The following is a 14,416-nucleotide window of genomic DNA, read 5'->3' on the forward strand; positions in this document are numbered from 1 at the left end:
ATAAAATTTGTATTTTTAATATAATCTAGTTGTTAGCTTGACCCTCTTAGTTCACAGCTTATTTTGGGTTGAGTTTCCTCCCCCCCTTTCCGTTTTTATTAGAATTCTGAGCACTTTTAAAAAGTAATTAGCAGCTCGACACAGCTGCATTGAAGATCAGAGATGGCTGTGGGGAGTCAAAGGTATTTAACTTTCTATCTGTGCCGTTATCTCAAATCCCCCCCACCTGAAAGCTGCAATTAGGTCCACAAGAAAAAAGGGTCAGGTACAAATGTTGCCCTTCAGGTCAGAAGGTGTCCAATATGCTACTGGGGAAGAGCAGAGGGCAAGTACAAGTAACGCCGGAAAGGGTGAAGCAGCTGGGCCAAAGCCGAAAGGACGCTCAGTTGTGGATGTGTCTGATGGTGAAAGGAAAGTCCAATGCTGCAAAGAACAATACTGCATAGGAACCTGGAATGTAAGAACTATGAATCAAGGTAAGCTTGACGTGGTCAAAAATGAGATGGCAAGACTGAACATTGATATCTTAGGAATCAGTGAACTAAAGTGGACAGGAATGGGCGAATTTAACTCAGAAGACCATTATATCTACTACTGTGGCCAGGAATCTCGTAGAAAAAATGGTGTGGCCTTTATAGTCAACAAGAGAGTGCAAAAGTCAGTACTGGGATACAATCTCAAAAATGACAGAATGATTTCGATCCGATTCCAAGGCAAACCATTCAACATCACAGTAATTCAAGTCTATGCCCCAACCACTGATGCAGAAGACCTACAACACCTCCTAGAACTAACACCAAAAAATGATGTCCTCATCATCATAGGGGACTGGAATGCTAAAGTAGGAAGTCAAAAGGTAACCAGAATAACAGACACGTTTGGCCTTGGAACCACTAGGCCATTCAGGTTTGACCTAGATCGCATCCCTGATGAATATACAGTAGAGGTGAAGAATAGATTCAAGGGTCTGGATTTGATAGATAGAGTGCCTGAAGAACTATGGACGGAGGTTCGTGACATTGTACAGGAGGCAGCAATCACCACCATCCCAAAGAAAAAGAAATGTAAGAAAGCAAAGTGGCTTTCTGATGAGGCTTTACAAATAGCAGAGGAAAGAAGGAAAGCGAAAGGCAAAGGCGAAAAGGAAAGATTTACCCAACTGAACGCAGATTTCCAGAGAACAGCAAGGAGAGATAAGGAGGCCTTCCTGAATGAACAGTGCAAAGTAATAGAAGAAAACAATAGAATGGGAAGGACTAGAGATCTCTTCAAGAAAATTGGAGAAATCAAGGGAGCGTTCCATGCAAAGCTGGCCATGATAAAGGACAAAAACGGTAGGGACCTAACAGAAGCAGAAGAGATTAGGAAAAGATGGCAAGAATACACAGAAGAACTATACAAGAAAGACCTCGATGTCCTTGACAACCACGACGGTATAATCACTGACCTCGAGCCAGACATCCTGGAATGTGAAGTTAAATGGGCCTTAGAAAGCATTACTAACAACAAAGCTAGTGGAGGTGATGGTATTCCAGCTGAGCTATTCAAAGTCTTAGAAGATGATGCTGTTAAAGTTCTGCACTCCATTTGCCAGCAAATTTGGAAAACGCAACAGTGGCCACAGGATTGGAAAAGATCAGTATACATTCCAATCCCAAAGAAGGGCAATGCCAAGGAATGTTCAAACTATCGCACAATTGCACTCATATCACACGCTAGCAAGGTCATGCTCAAGATCCTACAAGCTAGGCTTCAACAGTACGTGGATAGAGAACTACCAGAAGTACAAGCTGGGTTTCGAAGAGGTAGAGGAACTAGAGATCAAATTGCCAACATTCGCTGGATTATGGAGAAAGCAAGAGAGTACCAGAAAAATATCTACTTCTGCTTCATTGACTATGCTAAAGCTTTTGACTGTGTGGATCACAACAAACTATGGCAGGTCCTTAAAGAGATGGGAGTACCAGACCACCTCACATGTCTCTTGAGAAACCTGTATAAGGGCCAAGAAGCGACAGTTAGAACCGGATATGGAACAACTGATTGGTTTAGCATAGGAAAAGGAGTACGACAAGGATGTATATTGTCGCCTTGCTTATTTAATATATATGCAGAGTACATCATGCGAAATGCTGGCCTGGATGAATCACAAGCGGGAATTAAGATTGCTGGGGAAAAGATCAACAACCTCAGATATGCAGACGATACCACTCTAATGGCAGAAAGTGAAGAGGACCTAAAGAGCCTCTTGCTCAGGGTAAAAGAGGAGAGCGCAAAAGTGGGCTTGAAGCTCAACATCAAAAAAACTAAGATCATGGCATCCGGCCCCATCACTCCTTGGCAAATAGAAGGGGAAGTCGTGGAAGTAGTGACAGACTTCACGTTCCTGGGATCCCAGATCACCGCAGACTGTGACAGCAGCCATGAAATTAAAAGATTTCCTTGGGAGGAAAGTGATGGCGAACCTAAACAGCATGATAAAAAGTAGAGACATCACCCTGCCAACAAAAGTCCGCATGGTCAAAGCAATGGTATTCCCAGTAGTCATGTATGGCTGTGAGAGTTGGACTATAAGGAAGGCCGAGCGCCGAAGAATAGATTCTTTTGAACTATGGTGCTGGAGGAGACTCTTGAGAGTCCCTTGGACTGCAAGAAGAACAAATCAGTCAATCCTCAAAGAAATCAACCCTGACTGTTCCCTGGAAGGCCAGATAATGAAACTGAAGCTCAAATACTTTGGCCACCAAATGAGAAGGGAGCACTCACTGGAGAAGACCCTGATGCTGGGAAAGATTGAAGGTCAAAGAAGACGGCAAAGGATGAGATGGTTAGACAGTGTCATAGATGCAACGAACATGAAATTGAGTGAACTTCAGAGGACAGCAGAAGACAGGAGGGCCTGGCGGGAGCTGGTCCATGGGGTCGCGAAGAGTCGGACTCGACTGTGCGACTGAACAACAAAAACAAATGTTGTGTGGGTTTTGTTAATTCATTTATTAAAATGTGAAGATGACCTAATCCCAAATATGTAGTCGGACTCGGTGGTGCTGTACTTTTCAAGAGATGACAATTTTTGTCTTCAGACTCCAGAGCATATGGGCTATTAGAAATGTTTTAAAATTATGTTGACACTTTTATTCCGGTTTTCCATGAATCAAATTTGTAGTAGTAATTAGGGAGCTATTGTATTTATGGCATGCTGCTGCAGTTGCTAGGAGATTATTTTTCCGATAGGGAGTCAAGTTTAACATTGCAAGCTGAGATCACAAACAGACGCTATTCTCCCCAGGGACTGAGAGCAGTCTCTTCATCCAGTATTGAAAGCTGGGTTTCCAATGCATAATTCAACCAATATCTCTTGGTTTCCATGACAGTGCAAAACCCTCAACTGTGCTACTTAAATCTATCTAATATTTCAGTTACAGAATAATAAAAAAAGGAAATAATTTTTCAAATAGAAGATATTTAAACTTACTTCCATCAGGAAAAGGTCGTGGTGGATTTGGAGATTCTACACTTGAATTTGCTGGTTGTACCGAACCCCATACCTCAGGTTGATCTATGGGAGCTGAAGCCACATATATATGCATGATACATACAAATCTAGAAGTAACATAAGGACTTGATTCCAACTATAGCTTCTCTTTTACAGCATCAATTGAATTGAACCCTGATCTGTAAAGTTTACTTGACATGTACATTTTTAAGACACAGATTTTTTTCTATAATGGGGAATGCTGCCATTGCATATATCTTTCTCTCTCTGCAGACATGCACAGAGACAGCAATGGCTTTTTAAGGAAAGCAACTAAGATGAAAGAGACATTTGCATTGCTATGCATCCATTATAGGGTATGTACTTTTTTCTGATAATGAGATTCGAGTTGAAAAAAAAGTCAATAATAATAAAGCTCATATAAATAAAAGAAATCTTGAGATGGATACCCAGACTGGCACACGTCCTTTCTTGATTCAATGCTGCATCTCTGATATCTACAGTTCTCTTTCGCATATATTTGCCTATTCATACTAATGAATAAGTACATCCAACAAAAGTTGTATTGTGCCATATTATTCTTGTCTGTATGGAGCACTTTATCTGTTTGTTGTGATTTAATGGTTTTTACTGTTTTATATTGTTTTATGTATGGGCTTTTCCCCCTGTGTAAGCCGCCCTGAGCCCGTTCGCGGGGAGGGCGGGGTAAAAATGCAAATAAATAAATAAATAAATAAATAAATAAATAATTATCACCTTGTCTGGGCCTGATTCCAGGTTTTTTCTGGGCTATAAGTAATAGGAATTCAGCAACCACCCATGTTCTCAACTTAGAGCAGAAATGGTTAAGAAAAGGTTAGAAAGTATTTGTTGTATGGGACAAAAAGAGGATCATAGGGGATCGTTGTTTATTTCATAACAAGTCTAGAAACAAGATAAGGCAGTTGTTACTAGCTGCTACAGAGGGAAAACAGCAAACATCCCCCACAGACTTCAGATGTTTTCAGTTTGGGGAGTTATACCTTGCTGTTGTTAAGCATTTTCTTTCCCATTTTTTCTTGTATCAAAATATGCTCAGACAGATTTAGGCTGAACCGGACATATCTCCCTCTTAAAGTGGGTGTGTGGTTCTCCAGCTCTGGTACCTTTGCATCTCTCTACCCTTGGTCTATTAACACCACATGTATCCAAAACTTCACCATGAATTTTCCTACCCACTCTGCATAGTTTTGACTTTAAAAAACTTTCTTTTAGGCTTCCAGTATAATTGTCAATTTAACCATTTATTCTGTGCTCTCCCCTTTTAAAAGAAAAAAAAGCCCATTCTTTTTTTTTTTTTACTTAACTCCTTTTTTCCCTCCAAAAACCTTCAGATGTGCTGGATACAGGAAGGAGTTCTTCCAGAGTGAATTTCCTATTCACTATCTAAAAAGATGCGATTGCATATCCATACCAGGCTCACCATTCAAAGTATGCATTTATGGGTACTCAGACTGACATGTTCTCTCAGATATATAAGTCATCTGTTTTGCATTTATTTTACCAGTTTATTTTGTTCATAATCCACCCCATGCCACAGGATGACAGTAGACAACGTGTTAAAAAAATGATGTAAAGCAAATTAACAAAGACATTTCTTCAGTTATTACTTGACTGACACAGAGAACGCTACATATATGAAATTACCAAACCAATCACAGCACAGTCAGCAACACTGGATTTCCCACCTACCTTCCAACTTCTGCTCCTCAAATGCAGACTCTAGTGGTGGGCCAAACAATGGTGCTAAGACTGCAGGGTCTTCAGGGGCTTTTTTGCTGTAGTACAACATAGATATTGAAGGATAACTATTTGAGCAGAGGTGACAAAGATTTGATTTTGCAGGATTCAGGAACCACTGTTGACTGGTGATCCCAGAACAAATCTGTATTACACACTGATTACACATTTGTCTTTGTCAAATCTGCAAATGTAAATTGTGACATTGTACTCTGTCACAATGTACATCAGCTTGGCCTGGGAAAAAAGCAGCCCAGAATACTCTGAACACTTAATTATACTGGACTCATTGTCATTAATTACAGCTATTTTTCTTGCAGCATTCTTTTAAATTTACAAATACTTCTAGTGGTATGCATCCAACGATCTGCAGACTTTGCAGAATTTAATTTCTAGACAGGTGTGGCAGCAAATCTGCCTGGGACTACCACCCTCTGATATGGAGGTCCTTTCATTTAATGCCCTGACATGTTCAACCTGCTCAGAGGCCCTTTCATCTTCGTGTTTTTTCATAGCTGTATTTTGGCAATGAAACTGCTATTGAGATTGATTCCTGGTGAGCAACTGGTACAAATTAAAACATGAAGTTCTGGAAATGACTTCTTTGTAGAACTGTGTTTCTGGATAATGCATTTTAAAGAGTTAAAACCAAAGTTCATTACAACAGAAGATACAGAATATGGCATCAAAATGTGATTTCTGTGGCAATTCTACTGCGTTTTGCTACTCAAATTTATATTGGACCTTTTGAGTTGCAAAGCTGTTTTCTTAATTGCAGGCTGGTCTCAAGATAAGAAAGGGTAACATTTTCATCAAAATAATTTTTGTCAACACACCCACCTATAATTCCATGCAAAAATCTTTTCTTACGGCTGCAAACAATGTATAATACCAGCAACTAAAACACAGTATCTTCTGCTGACTACAGATGCCCCAAAGCCTGTTTGTAGGAACATGAATATCTTCCTCCCAGGCACACTATACCATAGTCCAAAACTAGAGGGCTGTAAAAACCTTCTGTATGGAGTAGAAAGCTAAATTGTATCAACAGTATTGTAAGAAACAGTACCACTGATAGAATCATGTATTAAACATACACTCCATCCACAGCCTTTTTAACCTATCCATTTTTTCCTGGCAGTATCAGAGTTTATAATTCTCAGTACATTTGGAACAAACACATGGTTAAAGACTGATTCACAATTATATAGTGGCAACCTGAAAAAGGTGGAAGGAGAGAGCACACTCCATTGCTAGACAAATTGTGGTTTATTTAAGACTGTATATGCTATGGAATTTTGTGACTTGAAAAAAGGAACTGCCAATTTGTACACAAAGTTGTGTACACTAAATAATTGGTAGGACTTCACAAATCAGTGATGAAAAGTAATGTATAGTAATTTTAAAAAGTAAACAAATGTACAATGAGCCTTATAATGGGATAGACTTGATAAAGCAGGGTAAAGGAAAGTGTGTAGTATTATTAAGGTATAAGGACCCCCCACAGCCCCCATGGCTTCAATGACTTGCTTTATACTGACCTTAGAAGTTCTGGAGTTGGTGTTGAACGTCTGGGTCTTGCTATCTCCTCACCTGGCACATAGCACATAAAGTCTAAGTTTTTTTCTCATAAGGTATTCTAGTAAAATTGTACAGGTAATGGCATGTCAGCCAACTCAGTGCCTTTCCTCCCCAACTCAGTATTTACAGAGAAAAGGAGAATGTCTTACCATAAATTCCTATCCTTGGAGAGGCAGGAGAACATTCTACAAGAACTACCTTCCTGTCCATATTGGACAGGAAGCAGCCACAGCTTGTAGCAAACGACACCTCCATTGAAAAAGGACCCATCCTTTCCAGACAGGACTGGAAAGAGGAGGAACATTCACTACTTCTATAATAAAACATTAACAAAGAAAAATATCCAAGAACAGGGAAGACATAGAAGAGAACTAATCTCAGGGTTCTCTGCCTACCTACATGTACCCTGCTGTTCACAAGAAGTTAGTTTTGCCCAATACATTGGTGGCAAGTAGAGTACCTTCCTGTGTCTCCTCAGAACAGGAATGCATGCTAAGAGATTCTCTTTTCTTTCAGAAAAGGTAGGAGGGAATTCTAGATCCTTTGATATTTCACAGAGCAGCATCCCTCAGAGTGAGTCTTACAGCAGACAGTCTTTATAGTATCAGAACCCTTTGCAATGCTCCCTCTAAGCTATGAAATCTTGCGATAACAAATGTCATAGCTCTGCGTGTGAACAGAACAGTACCCAGGAATGAGTCAGCTATGAGGGCTGCCAAAAAGGAATTCTTAAAACCTTCATAAAGTGTCTTGGACTTCATAAAGTGTCTTGAGTTTTTCTGTCTCCATGTGTGTTGTCCCCTGTTTTTTGACAGAGGTTCTCTTGCCCTTTTAAAGATAATATTTTTGACAGAGACTCTTAGCAACCCTGTCCTTTTCAGGGCCACATCAACATGACTGCTTCAAGCATTCTTCAGTTCTTGTTCACCATCTGTAGTAATCAGAAGGTGAATATGCTGCCACTGGCATATCTAGCATCTTGGGTTGCTCCATCTTGTCTACTTGCTGAATGAGTAGCTTGCTAGGCAATCAATGGTAGTATTGTACTGAGCTAGGCTAGTTCATTCTTCCTTGATGACCCTATCAAAGCACTCTGGGGAAAAGAGAACAAGACCCCATCAAACCTCCTTTCTCTCCTATGTAGAGTTGTTGGGTGGAAGGAGAAAAATAACAGCTAATAAATAAAAGCTTCAAGCCACTAATTTATTTCACTAGCACAAGGTAGGGCTGGTCTGGAAAGAAAAAGTCCCTCTTCAATGGAGGATTAGTATGCTGCAGGATTTGTTTCATGTCCAGTTAGTAGGAGAAATTTAGAGGAGATTAATTTTTTTAGAGAGTTTATTTATTTATACACACATGAATACTACCAAGAAGTTAAACTGCCCAAAGCATGCTTTGTGAGGACAAGTAACAACGACCCAGTTTAGATGATATGGCAATAGACTGATAAGCCATTGACTGGCAATCAAGAATGTGACTGTCCCAAAGGTTCATGCACTCCCTCTTTCTCTAGTGCATGGATTCTTGTCTTTCCCGATGTGCTCCAACCACAGGTTGTTGTGAAATTCAAACTATGGTTAATATAGCCAGAGTTGCCTTCAATCATGATTTGTTAACCCACTTAAAATACCAGTTTCCATTAACAGATAGTTCTAACTGTAGATTGCCTGACTTGTATATGATTCAAGCTATCATTAGAGCAAACCAAGGATGGAAGGAAATGAAGATCTTTGTGTAAGAGGGGAGGAGAGACTGTGTTAACTTTTAGCACAATTTTGACCACTGAACCATTGTTCTGCAACAACTAGTAGCGATTTCTGAACAGAATCAATGTGCCATGAAACAGAAAATCAAGGATCATACCAGACAAGTTCAGCTAGGAAAACAGCCTAACAGTCCAAACCAAAGCTCAGTCTTACCTGTCCCAACCTGTAATCCAGTCTGATGGTCAGCCTACATATTATTAATGACATATAGAAATGGCCTGAAACAGCCTCTGTGTACAATTCTTTCATAATGCTGCCCTAACATGCTGAATGGCTTCCCATGTGCAATGCTCCTTTTGTGCCAAGATTTTCCATAACATTTACGTATCTGTCAATGGTGTGTCTCTTCACAGGCTAGGAGCTTTTCATGTAATGAGTAGCTCTATATATCAAGAGCTGCTGCACACAAAGGCAGCTTCAAGATGCTTCCATGTGCCATTGTTAATGTGTAGATCTGCTCTGAGTTGCTTATACATAATCTATCCCCATTCTGTGTTCTTGCTTTTTCAAAATGGCCACTTGACTGTTTCTGGGCCTTGGCAGATCCAATCTTGCAAAGGTAGATTATGAAAAAAGCATACTTCTCCCCCACTCCCTTCTAAGCCTGTTGTATATATCAGCTTTTATACCATGTAACATCCTGATTCAATGAAAGAATTATATATCTTTGTTTGCTCCCTTATAAAGACTGTATACATAGAGAAGACAGCATATTCTACATTATGAAATTAGTTCAATTTCAAATGGACAAGCTGTTATGCAAAACATATTTTAAAACCCTATTTTAGCCATGCTTTCCATCATTTCCAATATCTAAGATTTACAGTTTTAGGGAGAGTTGAACCAGTCTGTACATGCAGTCAATAGGAAACATGCCACATGCCTTTTGACTTAAAATGTGTCATCTCATTTTCAGAATGAGAATTTGCTAATTTTACATTGTGTGAATTCATGCAAGATTTAATAGTATTATTTGAAACAGTGTTCTTAATTAGTAGCTTCAATTCTTTTAGGGTCTGAAAATTATAGAGCAAATCTGTGTCATCTTTTAAGATCTTACATATATATTATATATCTATAAGGGTGTTTTTAAAAATATATATATATATATATGTATGTATGTATATATACTTACTGGATAAATTCCTTTTAATTGTACCCTAAAATTAAAAACAAAACAGGATGAGAGAAGTATATTTATAACAGATACATAAAACAGACTGGCTTGATTAGCAAGACAGAAAATGGACATTAATGTCACTAAGCTAAAAGTGTACATTAATTTTAGTTCATATTGTTTGGCATGCTTCTTTGTGCATTCTCTTTGTTGATTCATACACTTTCTTTTTTACAATTCCATAACTAAGTCATGGACTCATACATGGTCTCACACATAAACACTGGATTTGATTAACTTTTTTAAAAAAAACATTCTAGTTAGACAATTGCAACAATAAAGCAAAGTAATTTAAATGGCAAAGCACATAAAATTTGAGGAAGACGGTTGGAAACAATACAAGTATTTACTAAGACATAACTCTATGGAAGTCTCCAAAAGATATTTATCACAGTACCAGACAAAAACAGAAAGGTACTGCATTCCTGGTCTTCATATAGCTTTCACCATTGTAAGTATTGCACACTACTACTTAGCCATGTCACACTGCTGCAGAATGCATGGATTGCCTAGGTGAGAGTTTTTCCACCTTGCTCACACAACACACTGTTTGCTTTGAATAAGACTCCCTATGAAAGCAGCTCTTTTAGATGCATTTCTATGCTGGAGATAGGAGGCAGTAAAACTGGAGCCCAAGGAAGAGCAATAATCAAATAGTCCAGAATTACAGATGACATACTAGGTGGAAGACTGCATAGAGCATGACGATGGAAAACTGTTTCAGATAAGGAACTGTCACTGGAAACCTTGGCAAGGATCTCTCAGTTATTCTGAAATCCACCCAAATATATTCTACAGGATATACAAGGCATATTATCTGACTGTATGATGTTACCCAATACAATAAATAAGGCCCCATCAAAATCTTCCCTCAAAAGCCAAGAGTAAGCTACAGGCTCAGGCTCATTTCAAACATTGTATGGCCATAGTGGATAGTACCAAGCCACAACTAGTGCATATGTTGTATGGAATATATGTATCCCTCTTCTAGCACTATAAACCTAAACGTGAAATGTCTCAAGTCAAACCTTTGACATGGAGGGAAAACAGAGTTTCAAGAGTAGCATGTAGCCTAAATATATGCTGCCTACCACTGATCTACAGTGAAAATAAAACACTAGGTTAAAACCTTGATAAGCGATATGTTTCCTTCTGTTCCTATGCTATCAGTATTTTTGTAATTATAGGCCCCGGTCACACGGGCAGGAAACTGCGGGGGTGGGGGAAGCGTGGCTGTTTGCCCTGGGGCAAACTAACACGCAGTAAAGCGATCATACCTCCTGTGGAGGTTCTGTGGAGGTACCGTGGAGCTTCTGTGGTTACGGAGAGGCTTCGATCACAACACATGCCTGCGTGCAACGAAGAAGCGCGCGGCGCGGCGAACTAGTTTTCTTTTTTTGTGTTCACTACGAATGCGCATGCTCCGTTGGGTGCATGTGCGCAACCACTGGGACTTGGGAAAAAAAAAAAACCTTTTTCACAAGGGGACATGGGCGGGCGCCGGATGCCACCGGAAACGCGATCAGACGCCCGCCCTTGCCCCGCAGTTTCCGGAAACTAGTACCTCCAAGGTACTAGTTTTTTGTTGCGCGGGTTCGGGAGGAAGCCTCGGTTGTGCCACAGAAGCGCTACGCTCCCCAGATGTGCTGGTGAGATCGCGCCCGGAAACTCCGCCTGTCTTCCGTATCTCTCGCGTGGCTAATGTTGCGTGTGACCGCAGCCATAGTTAAGTAGGAATACGGCCCATTGTGGAAATAAATACAATGAGCTCTAGAAGAAGGCTCTGGGTGGCTGCCCCAGCCTTGGGCACTCAGCGTCAATTTGTTGTGGTGACCTCAGCAGGGTATAATGACACAGAGTCCACAGTTTTCTCCCGGGGAACTGATCTCTGCAGTTGTAATTCTGAGTGATCACCAGCCCTCCCCTGGAGATTGGCAACAATGGTTCCTCAAGAGGAACTGGCTAGTTTGGAGGGTGGAGTCTATGGCATTGGATCTGTGGCTGAGATCCCACCCCTCCTCAAACCCCACCCTCTCCAGGCTCTATCCCTCAACTCAGCTGAGGCCTTTCTCCACCCCAAACTCTGGCTTCTGTAGACTCCACCACAAAATATCCAGAAATTTCCCAACCTGGAGCTGGCAACCCTACGACTGACCCCAATGATTTCCCCACAAAGACCAAAGTAGGCCTGGAAAGAGCCTCCTGCCTTTGCCTTTTTACTGACAGAACCAAACTTGGTTGCCTAGCAACAGCCACTGAGGGAGGAGAAGAGAATGGTTTGATGGCCGGTGGCCCACCTCAGTAGCCAGCCAGCCAGCCACAGAGAAGCCAACTAGGAGAAGCATCTTTGTCAGGAGAGACAGCCATTTTGGCATTTTATTCTGTCAGGGAAGAGTGGCCAGGCTGGCAGTGGGCAGGAGAAAGGAGCAGACCCAGCACCCAGCCAATGGCACATGAGTACTCTTGAGTGGCAGTTGATGGGCCAATGGCTGATGGAGCACACAGCACAGCCAATGGGAGAGCCAGAAAGGGCCAATACACTAGGATTTTATATATACAGGATCCCCCTTGAGAGAACAATAATTACATATATTTGCTGTACTGATAGTTCACAAACCAAGCTAAAGTAGATCACAATCACTCCCAGTCACTTTTGCTACTGATTCAATGTGAAAAGTCATGCAACTTCTTACCGGACTGCGCCTCTGTGATCAGCAAAAAGGAAGAGAGAACAGATACCTAATCAGAGAATGACAGATCAATAAAAAGCCTCTTTGGATGATACAAGATCTTCCCCTAGCTTCACAAGTTGGCTAATTCAGAAACTATGTTGCCATGCTTTCCTCCCTCCCCAATACTATTGTAAAACCTTGAACCTGCTGGGTATTCTTTTTAGAAAATTATTACTATATAGCTGTCCACAGAGATTTTGGGAAAAAACCACAAAGCCTTTTGGGGTTGGTGCATATATACAGCTTCATCCTATACAGGTTACATCTCTTTATGTTTAAAGCAGCCCAACAGCTCTCTGAGCATTTTCCAAGCCAACATTTATGCCTGCCTATCTATTCTTGTTTCTGATCTCAGAAGAGAGAAATGTCTCTATTATAGCCAATGCTTGCAGTCTAGCGGATATTTCCAGCAATCATCAGATTAGTCAACTGCTAAGTTCTCTAATAAAAATCATATCCCTAAAAACTTTTTAAAAACCCTGAAGAGGACCAAATTTTACATGCTTTAATGCTGAACAGGTGATTGATTTTACATCAGTTCTTCTAAGCTTGCACTACCACAGTGGCACTGGTTTTCTCAGGCATTCTGTACATTGCAACTGGTTGTGCTGCGCTTGCAAAAAATGCCCCCCCTTTCAGTTTCTTTGGTTTGATTTTGGTTCTGTTTGGCTTGGTATATTGGCTTGTGGTTCTGCTGGGATTACTGAGTTCTGCAATAGTTCTATTAGACCTGATGTTTCTTCTCAGTGATTACTACTTGAAGGCATGCTTTTTTGCCCTGGAAGAAGCTTGCAGGTTCCCCCCTCATCCATGCAGTGGATTTCTCCTTTTGACTCCTCTCTCTCCTGCTTCTCTACTTCGAAGAATTGGCAGCAGGTATAAAAACAAAACCATGCTGGCTGCTGGCATCATGTGACTCAGGGTGGCTGGGGTGGCACATATGTTAATTGCATTAATTAATAAATTAGCCCGATTAGTGCCCCCAGCACCCCCCCCATCAAGAATTCTGGCTACGGGGCTGGTTGTGGGGATGACTCTGTTACCTGCCCTCCCACTGCAACATAAAATGCTGCTCCTGGTAACAGGGAACCCCCAGCAACAGCATGAGGGTTTTAAAAAAAAATGTTGGCAGCATGAAGGTAAAATGGGGGGGGGATTCCCTTTCTGTTTGTGGAAATTCTTTAAGCCAAGAACAGCTCAAAAATACTCAAAAATGGCCTGAATTTAGATTTTTAGTTACTGATTTGGATTAAGATTATAAGCACAAAAAAGTTCAAGATGCACCCAGATCAATCTGAAACCACATTCAAATACAAATCAAGCCAATGAGCAAACTTTTAAGTAACTGATTATGTATAATTGTAGTGCTGGAATTATCTTCTCTTTCACCAACCAGGGCCGGCTCGCCTGCTAGGCGAACTAGGCCTTCGCCTAGAGCACAAGCCGGCCATTAGGAGGGGAGACAGGGGTGGCCGCCAACGCCTGGCCAGCAGCTGGGAGGAGCGGGGCTGGGAGAAGCTCTGCCCGGCTGCAGGAGGAGGACGCGGAGGCAGCATGGGCAGGGTGGGCGCTTTCCACCCCGCCTTCTTTCTCGGCCTCTGGGGGGCCCTTCTCCGGCCCAGCCGCCGCCGCCTTTCTCGTCCTTCTCCAGCCCAGCCGCTGTTGCCTTTCTCGGCCTCTCCTGCCTGGCCAGCAGCTGGGAGGAGCACCCTGGCTGGGAGGAGAAGGGGCCATGGGCAGGGCGTGGTGCTTTCCTCCTCTCCTCCCCGCCGCCGCCTTCTTTCTCAGCCTCTCCTGCCCGGCGGGCGGGGCCCCTTCTCTGGCCCAGCCTGCCTTTCTCGTCCTCTCCTGCTCGGCGGGGGGGGGGGGGGGGGAGGATGGGAAG

The 14,416-nt window shown here is 41.7% G+C and overlaps 1 protein-coding gene across 1 annotated transcript in view; it reads right to left on the reverse strand.

The window, feature by feature from the left end:
* SGIP1 (SH3-domain GRB2-like (endophilin) interacting protein 1) overlaps positions 1-14,416 on the reverse strand; it is a 154,995-nt gene that overhangs the window by 73,911 nt on the left and 66,668 nt on the right. Inside the window, exons 9-13 of the mRNA XM_015415785.1 lie at positions 12,493-12,504; positions 9,758-9,782; positions 6,817-6,868; positions 5,228-5,313; positions 3,476-3,568 (exon numbers count right to left, since the gene is read on the reverse strand). Of these exons, the coding sequence (XP_015271271.1) occupies positions 3,476-3,568; positions 5,228-5,313; positions 6,817-6,868; positions 9,758-9,782; positions 12,493-12,504 (268 nt within the window). The remainder of the gene's footprint in view (positions 1-3,475; positions 3,569-5,227; positions 5,314-6,816; positions 6,869-9,757; positions 9,783-12,492; positions 12,505-14,416) is intronic.

Source organism: Gekko japonicus, unplaced genomic scaffold (assembly GCF_001447785.1).
Source record: "Gekko japonicus isolate JY-2015 unplaced genomic scaffold, Gekko_japonicus_V1.1 scaffold20, whole genome shotgun sequence".
Classification (NCBI taxonomy): Eukaryota; Metazoa; Chordata; class Lepidosauria; order Squamata; family Gekkonidae; genus Gekko; species Gekko japonicus.